This window comes from Uloborus diversus, chromosome 1 (assembly GCF_026930045.1).
Source record: "Uloborus diversus isolate 005 chromosome 1, Udiv.v.3.1, whole genome shotgun sequence".
NCBI classification, from domain to species: domain Eukaryota; kingdom Metazoa; phylum Arthropoda; class Arachnida; order Araneae; family Uloboridae; genus Uloborus; species Uloborus diversus.
Genome location: NC_072731.1, coordinates 118,573,483 through 118,590,122, shown reverse-complemented (window position 1 = coordinate 118,590,122; position 16,640 = coordinate 118,573,483). Strand labels below are relative to the sequence as shown.

The window sequence follows — 16,640 nt, the reverse complement described above, 5'->3', positions numbered from 1 at the left end:
TCTTAATAGCAATACAGTATGCGATTTTCCTAAAAATGTCTGAAATGCTAAATCACAAAGGGAAGCAGATCACATGAGGCTTAATTTTGCAATTTTCATATTCAAAGTATATTTTCAAGAATCATAAAGCTTACATTAAAAAATTACTCCATGATTGCAGGGCCATGAGTGCTTTGAACTTTTATGGGGGGGGGGGGGGGGGAACAAATCCCCCCTTAGCAGGCATCATGCCGCCTGCCTTGTCTAGTGGTCAGAGAAGTCTGACTGCGACAGGAAGGTCCGGGTTCGAATCCCGGCTCGGGCATGGACGTACTTTCTTTGTGTGAATCTAATGTTATGCTGTGATAATTGCCTACCCCATAAACTGGTCCTTATGACATGTGTGTACTGTGGAAGTCGAACTTCACACCAAATGACAGTGCGGTTGGAAAAATGAAGCAGCGCACCCCAAATTGCCAGCCTAGCTGGCACATGAGAACAACAGCAGGCATCATGACAATGAAATGATGTACAGAAATTCAACTTGATGAAATTACATACTTCAACTTTGTTTCATATACAAATGCTACTTTAAAATGCTATGTACTCAATTATTTAAATTTAATACCCCCCCCCCCACACACACACAAAAAAACAGTAATAAACGAAAATAAGCAAAGAATAATCAAAATTAAGTTTGAAAAACTAAATAAACTCGAATTAAACACAAAAATTATTTTTTTAGTTATTTAAATAAAAATTAAAACGTATCATGTCAAAATAACTTCTGTCATAAATATAAAAATATTTATAAGATGCAAAACTATTGAAAGCTCACAGAAGCATATTTTCACGAACCAAGTTCAATGTTGGCATGTTTCCCATAAAACATTTATTTTCTACTAAATTAAACATAAACATGCTAATCAAAGGTGGCATATGGGAAAATAACATTCGATTGGGAAAAATATTTCAACATTTACATGATTCAAAAAGATTGAAATTTCAAACACAAAAAGCAATTTTCCACGAAGTCCGAGTAAGTTCAATGTTACCGTGGTTTCCACAATAATTCCTTCGTTAATTATTGAAATTAAATGAAAAATAAGCTAATCTAAAGTAGCATATGTCAAAATAACTTCCAATTGTGGAACACATCAAAATATTTATAAGATGCAAAAGGATTGAAATTTCAAACGCGAGATGCAATTTTCCGTGAAGTCCGAATAAGCTCAATGTTGTCATGGTTTCCAAATTTTTTCCTTCTTTAATTACCAAAATTAAACGAAAAATAAACTAAACTAAGGTAGCATATGTTAAAATAACTTCTAATTGTGGAACACATCAAAATATTTACAAGATGCAAAAGGATTGAAATTTCAAACGCGAGAAGCATTTTTCCGCTAAATCCGAGTAAGTTCAATGTTGCCATGGTTTCAAAAATAATTCCTTCATTAATTATTGAAATTACAGGAAAAATAAGCTAAGCTGAGGTCATGTCAAAATCACTTTGGATTGTAAAAAGCATCAAAATATTAACAAGATGCAAAAGGATTGAAATTTCAAACGCGAGAAGCAATTTTCTGCGAAGTCCGAATAAGCTCAATGTTACCATGGTTTCCGAAGTAATTCCTTCGTCAATTATTGAAATTAAACGAAAAATTCGCTAAACTAACGTAGCATATGTCAAAATAACTTCCAATTGTGAAACACATCAAAATATTTACAAGATGCAAAAGGATTGAAATTTCAAACGCGAGAAGCATTTTTCCGCGAAATCCGAATAAGCTCAATGTTACCGTGGTTTCTAAAATAATTCCTTCGTTAATTATTGAAATTAAACGAAAAATACGCTAAACTAACGTAGCATATGTCAAAATAACTTTCAAATTGTGAAACACATAAAATATTTACAAGATGCAAAAGGATTGAAATTTCAAACGCGAGAAGCATTTTTCCGCGAAATCCGAGTAAGTACAATGTTGCCATGGCTTCCAAAATAATTCCTTCGTTAATTATTGAAATTAAATGAAAAATAAGCTAATCTTTATCAGCATATGTCAAAATAACTTCCAATTGTCAAAAACATCAAAATGTTCACAAGATGCAAAAGGATTGAAATTTCAAACGCGAGAAGTATTTTTCCGCGAAATCCGAGTAAGTACAATGTTGCCATGGCTTCCAAAATAATTCCTTCGTTAATTATTGAAATTAAATGAAAAATAAGCTAATCTTTATCAGCATATGTCAAAATAACTTCCAATTGTCAAAAACATCAAAATGTTCACAAGATGCAAAAGGATTGAAATTTCAAACGCGAGATGCAATTTTCCGCGAAGTACAAATAAGTTCAATGTTGTCATGGTTTCCAAATTTTTCCCTTCTTTAATTACCAAAATTAAACGAAAAATAAACTAAACTAAGGTAGCATATGTTAAAACAACTTCCAATTGTGGAACACATCAAAATATTTACAAGATGCAAAAGGATTGAAATTTCAAACGCGAGAAGCATTTTTCCGCGAAATCCGAGTAAGTTCAATGTTGCCATAGTTTCCAAAATAATTCCTTCGTTAATTATTGAAATTAAACGAAAAATAAGCTAAGCTAAGGTCATGTCAAAATCACTTTGGATTGTAAAAACATCAAAATATTAACAAGATGCAAAGGGATTGAAACCTTAAACACGAAAGCAATTTTTCGCGATAAATCAAACCGAATATATATATGTTCAGAAAATTGCACTATTGAAACACAATCCAATGATTTTTGAAAGAATTCAAGCAATAAAGAAACTTTTCATACATTTTCAATTTTTTCAAGCACTAGAAAAAAAAAAAGACCTTTTTTTTCCAATAACCTTTCAAGGTTTTTTTAATGGGCGTACGAACTTGGTTTAACACGCGCTGCGGCGGCGTGTTTGGGTGTACAGTAACTTTTAACGAAATGAAAAAACTTTTAAAATGTGATATTTAAGTAAAAACTATGTAAAAGCGGACTAATCAGACTGAAATGTTAAAAAGCGGTCTAAAGCGGACTTTACCATAAAAAACGAACTTTGGCGGGAAAAGCGGACCATTTGGGAGCCCTGCTTAGATAAAATGGCGTCTGCGCGTCGATCGCGGAAATGCAGTAGCAAAAAGTCGGGGGAAAAGTAAAAAAAAAAAAAAGGAAGCGGAAACTGAAAATATAGGAAAATATAGGAATTATAGGAAAATAGGAACCTTTTTCAGAAATATAGGAAAATATAGGAATATAGGAACGCTGCGATGCCTGAACCTATTATAATTTTTTTTTCATTTATACGCTCTTTTCATACAGCCCCTGGAGAAACGTAAAAACGGTGCTCCACTGTACAACTAAAACTACTTTATTAAGAATGTAGTTGACTACAATTACTTTTTTCAAAAATGTAGCAACTACAAACTACTTTTTAAATGTAGTCTTTACTTCGCAACTTTTTACAAAAAAAAAAAATAATAATAACAACAATAAAGCAACATACACACCATTTCAGAATTGAACAAAAAAAATTCAAAAAGTGATTTAGATTAATTAATTGGCTCATTTGAACATGGAATTTTACTAAGAAATATTTATTCTTTCTTACCTATAATTAGCCAATTCGTCATTCCAAACATTTTTTTTATGATTTTTGCAAATAGGAAAGGATGTAAAAGTTGAAGGAATTCAACCTTCAAATTTTTAATCCATTCCTGATAGTGAATATTTAATTCAAGAAGTGCAACTTGGCTACTTGAAAATGTAAATAGATGCAGTCATAATTCGATTTAAATTTTACACAGATATATATATACATAAAATTGATTAAGATGATGAAAAACTTTTTTTAAACAAAATAGAAAAAATTATCATAATAGGAGTTAATTTTATAGGGAACTTATATTTTGTAGTGTCTGGACCTGGACACTATCTCCTTTTTCATTCCACTGATAAAATAAAATAAAAGCATTTTTAAATTTTACCGAATAACTTCAAAAACTTAAAATATTTAATAATTGACTTTTATTAGATTTATGTATCAGCACTCAATCAGTTATTAAAAAAAAGAAAAGAAATAGGAAAAAATATCAAATATGGTACTAGTATTTATATAATTGAATATTAATAAATATCCGAAATATGAAATAAATGCTTACTTTTCTTCAATGTACAATTTTAACTACAGTGGACTTAAAAGAGACAATGCGATTCGATTTATGCAGAGTTTTTCTCCAGTAACGAATTTTGGAACTAACGCGAATTCCTCACCCGCAACTTTTCGGAAGGGAATCGCGGGGCTTGTGTATCACCTTCTTTATTGGATACCAAATATTAGTTTTGTGAATAAATTTTCCCTTTAGCATCACTGAAAGCGGAAGTTCCCCACAACGTACTATTTGAAACATTGCTTTGTCGATGTAAAAATCGCCACTCCAAATCTTTTTCATTCTAAATATGAAGTTGATGATACACAATTTTGCATAAGTTTATCTTTAGTTCAAAAATTGAAGGAAAAATAGAAAGTTTCCGACAACTAAAGAAATGTAAAGATTTTCGATATGCTTGAACAACTTAATAGTGTATAGAACATAATTACTGTATCTACTGTACAGTAGGGTGGGTCGAAAAACAACTTTTTTATTGGGATGATAGGTAGTGCGGAAAAGGTGTCATTGGTTAAGCAAAGTGTGCATAAAAAATTTGAATTTTTTCTGAGTTTCTTGATCTGCTGCAATTGGGTTGAAGTTTCGAAAAAATGCTGTTTTTTCATGTTTTCAGCAAAAATTAGTAAAAATAGTATGTTTCTATTTTCGATGATGAGTTGCGTGGAAACAGTGCAATTGGTGGTACTATACTCCCATAAAAATTTTGAGGTGTGTGGTATAGCTCTTTCCTTTGCCGCAAATGAGTCGACGTTTTCGCAATTTTCAGTTTTTTTTAACGCTGAATACCAACTAAAGCTGATACGGAATCTCACGAAACTGCGCTCCAAACCATTATGCTACGTTGTCGTGCGGTGGGACGTTCCACAGTTACTGCCGGATTAGATCTGTCTCCAAGTCGACGTGACACACGTATGCGGCGACTATCACTGGTTAAACAAAACCAGGATTCATCTGAGAACACAACATTTCGCCATTCTGTCATCCACGTCGCTCTAGTCCGGCACCATACTAAACGTTGCTGTCTATGTTGTGGGGGGTCAATGGCAGTCTTCTTAGCGGACGCCGTGATTGCAGACCACGTGCAACCAAACGACGGGAAATGGTTCTAGTTGAGATGGGAACATTCAGGGTATGTGGCACCTGCTGCAGAATCGAAGAATAAGTGACTTGTGGGTCTGCTACATATTGTCGGTGGATGCGTCGATCCATGCATTCTTACGTAACTCTAGCTGCCCCTGCACCCCTCAATCTTGCCACATTCCGTTGTTCCAATCATCTTCGGCACAGCCGATGTACTGTGCTCGCATCCATGTGGGTATCAGCTGCGATTTGACGTACGGACCAACCTACCCTTCTCAGTGTGATCACCATACCTCTCGTAAAATCGTCTACCTGCTGGAAGTGCCTTCTTTGACGGCGGCCTGGCATTCTCTCGTGTTACATGTATCCACCAAGACAAATTTCTTCGATAATTCTCCAGTCAGAAATAAAGACACGAATATTGCCCATTTTGCAAGTTCCTTTCCTTATATCTTACTTCACGTGTGTCGAAGAGTTGCGCATTTCACATCATTTACTAACTCAGTGATGTAGGTCTACTCTAAAATTTGCATAAATTTCTGAATACTCCTTCTTAGTGTTGCATTTTCAATGTTGAGCAGTGTATAAGCTGATGGCATGCGAAAACCTACTTATGCTATCATTCTATGTTACCTCTGTCATATATGTATTTATACATTGGCAAAAGAAAAGGAAAATACTGAAAATTTGAGCACAAACCAAAAATACATAATGGATAGTTGTGCAACAGGTTTCAATCCAGACGGTCATTAGTTACAAGACTGTCCAGAGTTACAAGACAGCCAACCAGGGCCTATTACGTAGTCTAAGAGTGCTCACAGCTGCCTACAGAACTCTTTGCTTGCACCTAACTACCTCGAAACCCAAAGATGCCTTAGGATCCCTTGAACTATTCGTAATATGAATTTATTTGTCCATATGAATCGCCTAAAGAAACGACCAGGATACGCAAAAGGGATTTTAAATAGTAAATAACATGGCCATCCTAAGAATTCAAGACAATACTACCTCAAAAATAGAAACTGACGAAAAAAAAGGTATCAAACATTGTGATGAATATTAATTGAATAAATAGATAGCAATTAAAAGAAACAAAGATAAAGAAATTCGAGTGTTTAAGATTTAAAATTCCAAAATTAAAATTCAAGTTAACAGAACACGACAATATGCTCCGGTTTGGTTCTCAACCAATATCAGCCAACCTTGAATCACGAAAAGTCTTTCGTCACAAGAAACTGGAATAAACATAGTATCCGAAAGAATTTTAGAACCTAAAGTCCTACGTCAGCTGTGTGTAGGAAATAGAATACAACTAAAATAGCACAGAATTTGCAGATGGCCACAAAGGAAACGATGCTTTCATTGTAGCAATACTGTAACAGGTGTAAAAGAGCTCAAAGGCAGAAATTTAACTCGAAAAAAGTTTTATTACATAAAACAGTGTAGATAAAAATTGTCTGTTGAAAGTACAAGCAGAAATTTTCTATACATCCACAACATCTTGAGTTCTTTGTTGAGTTTTGAGCTGTTTAACTTTAATTTTAAACGCAACTGCACTAAGTTTTCGAATAGAACATTTCAAATTTAAATTTTATACGCAATAAGTAGTTAATTTATGACACATCACGCATCTAAAAATACAACACATATGATAAAACTATATAATGATGGCAGAGAAGTATGGCAAAAATTTGTACTATTTGAGAAAATTTATTGAAAACGTTAAAAACCTGAAACTTAGTAAAGCTTCTATTCATTTGCAGCAAAGGAAAGAACTGTACCGCACAACTCAAAATTTTTATCGGATTTATGTGCGACCAATGGCACCTGTTTCATGCTACTCATTATTGAAAATAAATATATACTAAACACATTGGCTAAACACATGAAAAACAGCATTTTTTCAAAACTTCAACCCAATTGCGGCAGATCAAAAAATTGGCAGAAAAAAATTCAATTTTTTTATGTACACTTTGCTTCACCAATGGCACCTTTTCCGCACTACCCATCATCAAAACAAAAAAAAAAGTTGTTTTTTGGTCCACCCTACTGTGCAGTACTATTGTAATGCTGCATTTTATTATTGCTACATACTATACGTACCATACTGTTTCATTTTATGCCATTCTCCTCCATTGATTTTGTGCATTCTAACAGTGCTTTTATTCAATAACAGAGCTTTTTTTTTTAAATACAGTAAAATTTCAGTTATCTTTGTTCGGTGATAATATGAAGTTAAGAAATGGGTTTAAACAGTTTGAGGGGTGTTTTTAAATGTCTAAAAAATCGTATAGATACTGTTTTGACCCCCTCCCTCCCCCTTGCTAAAAAACAAATGCGGTATTAAATTGGTAGTTATCACTTTTTTCTTTTCTTTTTAAGCCATGCTTTATTCAAGGCGAATATTTGGGAAATGTGAAATTTTCGATGCCAAACAAACTAACGGTGTCAATAGATGGAACATATGGCATCAAGATAACATGTCTGAGGTCAGCTGGAATTTTTCAGTCTTGCAAGTTTGATAAATATAGGTTGTTCCTTTTCTTTTCTTTTTTGAAAATTTATTTAAAAGTAGTTTCCAGAAATCGCTACAAACTACTTTTTTTTTTGTATCGAACTACTCGCTACTCTACTTTTTTTAAAAAGTAGTGCGCTACACTACAAACTACTTAAAAATGTATCTACTACAATAGCGTCCCTACTTCCAACCACAGCGCATAGGGCGTTTAACCCTTATCTCCCGGGTGTTGAAGTTTGGATCATTTGCATGTCTTTTCTCAGACTACATCCCTGCCAAGTTTCGTAATTGTAGCTCAATTTCTTTTGGGTGTTGCATATATTTTATGTGACAAAGCCTATATGTAGTTAGTAAATTGCACGCATATTGGAAGAGATGAGATAGGTCTACCACATAAATGAAACCTGTTTCTTCTTTCAGAGTACAAATTTGTATAAAAATGAAACATTTTTTAACTGCAATGTATTTTTAAATGATTTATATTGTGGATCTTAGAATATTGAAATACAATGGTTGAAATACTACCTTGTAATGTCTGGCAGTATCTGGTACAGTGCCCCATTCACCAGTCAGGCGATTTTTAATTTTATTAGCTTCACCATTTTCCGAATTGATTGCGCTGCAAAAAAAAGGGAAAAAATGTACATTAACAGAGGAATTTAATATTTTGAAATAAAATACTAAATATCATACAATTACTTCATGAAAATGAAGTTGCATATACTTGAATTTCAAGACAAAATTCCAAATTATGCTTAAAAAATTCAAAAATGTAAACAAATATCAGAAGCTGCATAAATTTGAATTCTATCATTTATATTTTTATCTATAGACTAGAGGACCCGACAGACGTTGTTCTGTTCAAACTTTGTAAATTGAAAAGTTAAGAAATTTCAATAAATTGTCAAGTGTCTGAACCGTTTTGTTGAAAAAAATAAGTAAAAAGAAAATGTTTTAAGCTGCTTGGTGTCAGAATGCGTATATTTATTACAACTTGATTTATCTAATGTCCACTGAGCAGTTTTTTTCATTAACTATTTTTTTCTCCCGTACTTGAAAGTTTTCTTCCGTTCCTTCAGTCATACTCAAAGGATAAAAAGCGTCCTCAGATATTAAGTGTAAAAAACTAACTACCTATCTACAACAAACGGGAAATCCCGCTGCAACATCCCCCATATAAAAAATAATAAAACAATCGAAAAGATATGGTTTAAAAAATGATGAAGGGAAAAACAGTTGCCTGAATAAGCGAAAATCACTCACCCCCCCCCTCCCGATGTAAAATAAACATTCTTCAACTAAAATGACTAAACACACTTTAAAAACGAAAACAATTGTTTGCAATTTGAAATATTTCGCCAAATAAACGAAAAATAAAATAATTACATTAACAGTAGCCTTAACATGTAAACAAATGATCATGCAACTCTATTGTCTATAGCTAAAGTCACCAAGCCACCACGTTACTGTAATCCAGCCCGTCAGTGAGCGAAGCCAACTCCGACCGATTTGCGGTCCGATCTTTTGAACAAAAACTTTTTAAACTTCATATATTGCCTAATTTGTTCTTTCTGCCAAAGATAAAGATCTTCCACTGCACTGATCTTTTGTGTACAGAACTACCCTGTCGTAATTTATCTGGACGAAAATAAAATTTGTTTCGTCTTTAAATTTCATCATCGTTTCCTTTAATAATGTACCGATTAGTTAGATAATCTTTAAAGTATTCTTGACACTGGTGCCAAAACTCAGATGGATTAGAAACAAATGTTTCTAGGTATGGTAATTTCTGATCATTTGGTTCGGAAAACCTAAAGCCCCGATCCGGTCACATAGTTCAACTACGACGACAGACCACACGTTTTGCGTGAACCTTCCAGTACTTTACTTTAAAATATATCACGGGACCTAAAATCGTTGCTTTCAAGAAATGAAGGCTTCTCTCTCTCTCGACGTTTTATCTATCCTCAGTTGACGTATCACAGTAGGAAATTTCATTACAAAAAGCAGAGCTGGCTTTCTTATTGTCCTTTGGCAACGGGTTAAATATTTATTTCAGTTCTCGCTCAACAATAGGTTAAAATAAATATTAGTCATTTGGGAGACTCAACCATCCAATGTTTAAATTAATGATTAATTAACAAACACATTTCCGATTCGATCCATCGCGCTTCGAAACCATGCTTGCCACAACTCAATTACACACAAAAAGTTTGATCGAAATCGGTCCAGCCATTTAAAAGCCTTATGGTGACAAACGTCCGCACAGAAGATTTTTATATATTAAGATATGTGTGTTAGTGTGTAAGTAGATAACGAAATCAAGTCATGTTAATAAGAAAAAAGGCAATGAGCTACATATATAAATGAAGTTTAAATTTATTTTGTTTATCACAAGGCTATCACAGTGGTGCACACAACTCTATATGGATCGAAAACGAGCAGAGTTAGATGTGCAAGATATTAATACACTATTTTAAAAAAATTTTATGCGCAACAAAAGAAATTAATCGGACAAAGTAAAATTACAGAGGATTTGATAAGTTATTAAAGTAAATAAAATAAAAGGAAAAATTGAATTGTTATGATTTGAAAATAATTAGGAGACACAAGGTTGCATGTGTTAAAATACCTTTTATAGTAATTGAAGTGTAAAGGTTTGATGAATTAATAAACAGCAACGTTTTAACACACAAAATTATTAGCTTACAGTATACATATGTTAAAGAGTTACAGGGAGCTACTTTTTCAATGCAAAGTAGTGAGTTTTTGGATGTAAAGACATCGGTAATAAACGTTTAATACTTTGCATTGAAAAAAGGGTTCTCTGCAACTTCGAAACATGTGTATGCAGAAAGCTGCTAATTTTGTGCATTAAAATATTGTAGTCAAGTAATTACTTCTCTGCAAAGAGGTATTTTTTTTTTTTTTTTTTTTTTTTTTATGTTCAACGATGTTAAAAGTTGGAACGCTTCCAAAAATGATTTTGGATTTTATATGTTTTAAATGAAGGGATTTTTTTTTAATTACTATGATTTGTAATAATATTAAGAAAAATTATTCCTATCTTCAATTTTTAAAAAAAAATCAAAATTCTGCAGAGTAAAAAGTATTTGCAAGATAAAAGTTTAATAACCAAAGAAGCCATTAAAAATTACTTTTCAATACATAAAAAGCTCGTTTCTGAATATAATCTATCACTTGGATGGTTAAAAATGTAATGGAAAAATTACAACATTGTATATTTAAAAAAAATGAGGCAGTGAGAAGCGAAGGGATGTAAGTGCCAAAATTGAAAATATGAAGATAACCAATACAAACGGTGGGTGAACTCCTCCTCTATCTTAGAGCAAGATAGAGGCCACTTACATTCTTTTGCTTCTCATTGTCTCAAATGTATCTTTGTTGTGAATGTGAATTTTTATGCAGATTTTAAAGGGCAAAGGAAAGTCTCGAGGTGGAGTCAAAAGCCTACTCAAATACTGAATGTTTTTGGTTGAGCAAATAGCTATACAGTAAATTATTAAAAATCATCGCAAATATTGAAAGATGATCAGTAAATTTAAAAGCAGGACTCTTACAACTTCATATTTTTTAACTCAGTTTCTCACATGTTTTGTCTCATTTAGACAGATCACAAAAACAGCCCAAAAAACTCATGATTTCCTTAAAAACAAGTAAAGTTTTTGTGCTTTATTATGCCATGTGATATTTTAAGGAATAATTTAAGCTAAAATTATTCTTGAAATTACACGAAAATATTTTTTTAAGTTTTGGCATAGAAATGGATTAACTTAAATTTTAATACTTTTTAAAAAATGGCGGTTATTAGCAGTCAAGCAAATTTCGAATCCTTATAAAATATAATAAAATTATTTTACTGATTTTAACTTAGTTGTATGTGACTGGTAGGTCTATATATATATATGACTCAATCTCTAAATGACATGCTTTGAAACAATCAGCCTGAAGCTCTAATTAGCTACATTGGTTTTCTGTAACACATTAATCATCTACCTTTGTTGTTATGGAGTTTTTTTTTTTTTTTTTTTTTGTCAAGGCTTTTCTAAACATCATTTTTTTTAAATTAAACTTTCTCAGCTATAATGTTGATATGAACCTTTACAAGTTCAAATATTTGTCATATGAGCAAAGAAGCAGTACATTGTTTAATTGTGCACTTCCCATTTTGGTTACATTTTCATGTTCTAAGAAGGCTTTTTAATTGTTTTTACTCATTTTTTTGCATTAAATCAAAGCCATCATTAAGTTCTTTTTTATGTCAAGGAATTTTTTGTCTTCTACAAAATAAATGATTAGTGTATTTAGGACTCAAAACTAATAGTTCAAAAGATAAACACATAAATAAAAAGGACTGCATAAGTTGCGCCTAGGATAGGTTTTTTTTTCTTCACTAAACAATTAAAAAACAGAGAAAACCTTTAAGAAAATGAGAATTGTCAACATAAGACATAGTTCCTTCTATATAACAATCAATTGTTAATTCACTTGTATTGACATGGTGCCACTCTACAAAATGGCCAGGACTGAAAAGCGCGTTGCGCAATTTCGTAACACAAAAATGTTAGCGCGCAATATATTTGATGTTTTATACAAATATATTGCTTATTTTTGAGGTAGCAATTAGCTATATATATATATAAAAAAAAATGTAAAATTAACTATGATCTAAACTTTTAAAATAATTCTTTGCAATATAAAAAGATTTTTTTAGGAGAAATATGCTGAAAAATAAATAATTCAGAAGTAAATGAAACAGAAAAAAACTTGCTATATGTTATTGAAGAAAAAAAGCTTCTGGTTTTATATTTATAGTTCATATAAAAAAATTGCTGGAGGTAAAAAAAAAATCAGGTAAGATGTTCTTGGCTGTAAGATACATTGTAATGAACAGATTTAAAATAATTTTCTGGATTAACCACATAATGAATGAAATAATTTAATTAGCCTTTGAAAAATAACTGCTTATTTTTTTAACTTTAGCATGTGTGGTAGATTTTTTTGTCTTCCGAAGATCTTTTTGTGGGCATAGCTACTTTTATAGAAACTTTCTCAGCCATTCCTTTCTGCAACTCTGGCACCTTGTCCCCATCTTTTTTTGAGTTAGGAGTAAAAACAACAGCAGATGCTGCAACAGGCTTATTTACTGTCACTTTTTTTTCTACTGCAGCAGCAGTTGGTTTCTTCTTTTTCTTATCTAAGGACAGGTGATACATTTGCCTTGAGGCATGAACAGCTTTTCTCATTTTAGAGTCTGGCTTCATTTCTGTGAATTTTATACTCCTCCTTCGCAGACCATATTTGATAATCGAAGTAGCTTCACTTGAATCGTTCAATAACGATAGATTTGTTTCGTTAATAAAAATCATTATTACGAAAGCTGAATATTAAAAATGTAAAACATACAAAATAAAACCACATTTAATTTAAATGATAAAATTTCAACAACAGAAATTATCCTGCCAAATATGAAACACTAATTAATCAAGTAGAAAAAGCACGATGCACGAAGCACATTTTCCGTAGAAAGATAAACAATCTCTCAACAGAGTTCAGTTCAGTTCACTTCATTTTTAAGCACACATCGCGGAGTAATGTAAAAACATGAGGGATGCGTTTCCTCACCAGCTTCGACGCATTGCGCCTCTTTTCCCACGGCAAACTGAACCACGAGAGCTAACACTATTTTTTTTACCACAGCGTTGAGGATGACACGAGCGCTGAGCTTTCAAGACTCCGCCCACCTGCCATCAACGAAGGTAGGGGTTCAAGATGTAGCCGGAAAGGAAAGAGTTAAGCAGTTGCGTCCTTCCTTTTTTTTTTTTTTGAAAATATATATATATTTTTAATGCTGCGTTTGCAATACTTCCAAAACAAATTCCTAGGTGATCCGAAATTTTCAAAAGACGGAATTCCGTCCCCCAGACGGAAGTGTGGCAGCCATGTATTGAAACTGTAGCATTTCGCATCTACATTAAAATTTCAATGCATTCAAATTATTTGAAACGAAAGACTAACATAATAGGTATAAAAGAAAGAAATGAAAAGTTATACAATATACAGGGTCCATTATGAAAGTAATGAGTATTTACTTGCAAAATATATTTATTGATCGTAATTTGCACAAATGTTCAATATTCTTCAAAATACATTCCTCTTCTTCAAAATACATTCCTCCTGCATCAATACACTTGCGGAGACCTGTTTGCTACACCTGAAAGGCACCCTGAAACTCTTCCAAGGGAATGCCTCTCAGGAACGTTGTAACATGGTGTTGGATGTTTCCCAAGGTTAAACAATGTTTCCCTTTCTTCTCTCTCTCTCTCTTGAGTCGCGGAAACAAAAAGATGTCACATGAAGCTAAGTAGGGACTGTAAGGTGGTGAGGGATCACCGGGGGGGGGGGGGGGGGGGGGGGGGGACATCCAGAACGGGGTTTGTCGGCGACCTCCTCCTGGCTCTCTTTGAATGCCTTGTGCCACTTCCCAGACTGTGATCTTGAAATGCAATCGTCCTTGAAGGCTTCTTGCAGCATCTGGAATGTTTCGGTTGCATTTTTTCCAAACCTCACGCAAAACTTGATGGCGTATCATTGTTCAAGTGAATGCTCCATTGCGTTATGTTACAATAGTTGAAAACATTCTTCAAGCGGAGGCACTTATCTCCGCTCACACTGCTCGAAAGCAACTGATGACTGGATGCATTGAAAGGGCATATCCCACACCACATTTCCCAGCCGGTTTTACCGTGCTGCCATCTATCGTCGCGTCACAATAACATTATGCTCGTTACTTTCATAATGGACCCTGTACAATACTATTACATAAAATGTAAGTAATTACTTTTATCAATCATGAACTATGATATACCTGCACATGTAAAAAAAAAAAACTATAGCTATATATTACCCAATGAACATGTTATTTGAAATATTATCTAAATGCCCTCTATATTTCAGCCATGGTCCTGCAGCACTAATGTGATCAGTTGTGCATTTGCCTTTTATCTACAATAAAAAAAAAAAAAAAAAAAAAAAAAAACTAAATAAGCATTTGTGAATACATAGCATTTTAATAGCGTATGTAGAAATTTACAAAACATTGCAGAACACGTTTTGAGGATATAAGCGAAATCTTTTTCAATGCAAAAGAAGCAAGTTTATGGATTAGTAGAGACAAAATAATGGAACTTTCCAATGTAAATTGCAAAACTTTGACATCTAGGATGATTTTCTATAAGGACAAATTTTAGGCATTTTTATTCTTATAAATAAGAATACAGCCTGAACTAAAAACATGACACATTATATAGGAAAAAAACAATGCACACATACAGAAAAAATAATATCATCCATTGCATGAACCTATATGTTCAATTTGTTTTAAGTCCATTTTATTTTCAGAAACTAAATGCATTCTTAAAAAAGCAAATAAGCATTCAATATAATGACAATACTAGCATAAAATCTTTCAAAAAGATCCTTTCACATCTTTATAAAAATTACAGAGAAATTTTGATGCCTTGCATGCAACTACTGTTGCCAAAATGTTTTTATTTTTTTTTAAGTATATTTGAAGTTAACTCCAAACGAAAGGTATATTTGATACATTTGATTATTAACTGCCTGATTACATAAGGCAATTAAAACTGTCAGCCGGCAGTTAACAACAGGAGATTTTGTGACAAAAATTAATTACAAATGTCAGGCACATTGCAGAGGCATAAAACTAAACACTGCTTTTTAAAAGAGCTGTAAAGCAACAATATTGAAAAACTTTTACTCTGTGTCTCAAAGGAGAAAAATAATAAATAAAATATATTTTTATTATGTCACGCACACAAGAATAAATTAGATGTTTTTCATAAAAATAAGCACAGAGCGATAGAGACACAGCTACAATTAAAAATTCATGGAATTATGAAATTTTAAGAAGTTTATATACAACTGACATAAGGGCATTCATTCCTGAATGGGATGGGGATATATCAATTTTACAACTAAAGTTGCTTACTTTGATTAGAACTTGCATATCAGTTAAATCCTTGCCATCCCATTTGTCAAATGGATTTAGAAGTTGCAATCTCTGGCTATTTGGGTCCACAACAACATTAACAGAAGAGCCATCAGCTGGAGGAGCTTGGTAAGTGTCTTGACCAGGGTCAAATCCCCGTGGTGGCAGTTCCTCCCCATATGGCTCTTTCAACTTAAATTTTTCACCTAAAATACATTTTAAAACTTCAACCTTCAAAATGGTCAAATAATGCTATATACAGATTAGATCAATTTGAAGACTAATTACATCTGTTTTACCACTACTAAAAATCACTTCAATTGTTAGCAACTGGTGAATTCCAGCTAGCATGAGACCAAGAGGTCAGAAAATCAGTTTAAACAAATCCCTAACAGTTATATATCATTAGAAAGCTTATAACCCTTACAACAAGAATCTAGTATTGCCTTTTGCTTACATAAGATTTATTTAAGGGAAGAAGAGGTGGTAAAATGTCTATTTTTTGTGTTTTTTAGCAAGTAAAATTATCACTTTTGTACCTTATTATAAATGCAAATTTTGCTTCTAAATTTAAATGGAGTAAATTTAATGTTCATAAAAAAAACTATAAAAGTAAAATAAAACCATGTTTGGGCATGTTTCGAACAAAAATAGTCTAGTTAGGGGCATAATTACAATATCAAGTATTATATGTAATGTCTGTTACAAAAAGGTAAATTAATTCTCCTCATGTTTGAAATATTTTTTAAAAAGCTCTGTTCTTAATTATTTTCTTTATCTTAAGGGTAAAGAAACTCTAGTTCCCAAACTTTAAATCATAATAAAAACCATGCAGAAATAGGCATGTAACAGACGTTACATAA

At 32.6% G+C, this 16,640-nt stretch overlaps 1 protein-coding gene across 1 annotated transcript in view; it reads right to left on the bottom strand.

Annotated features, from left to right (window-relative positions):
• Nucleotides 1–8,270: 8,270 nt before the first annotated feature.
• Nucleotides 8,271–16,640, bottom strand: part of LOC129231748 (aconitate hydratase, mitochondrial-like) — a gene marked incomplete at its 3' end in the record, with an annotated part of 101,417 nt that continues 93,047 nt past the window's right edge. The window contains 3 exon segments of the mRNA XM_054866111.1: nt 8,271–8,364; nt 14,674–14,771; nt 15,778–15,983. Coding sequence (XP_054722086.1) covers nt 8,271–8,364; nt 14,674–14,771; nt 15,778–15,983 — 398 coding nt within the window.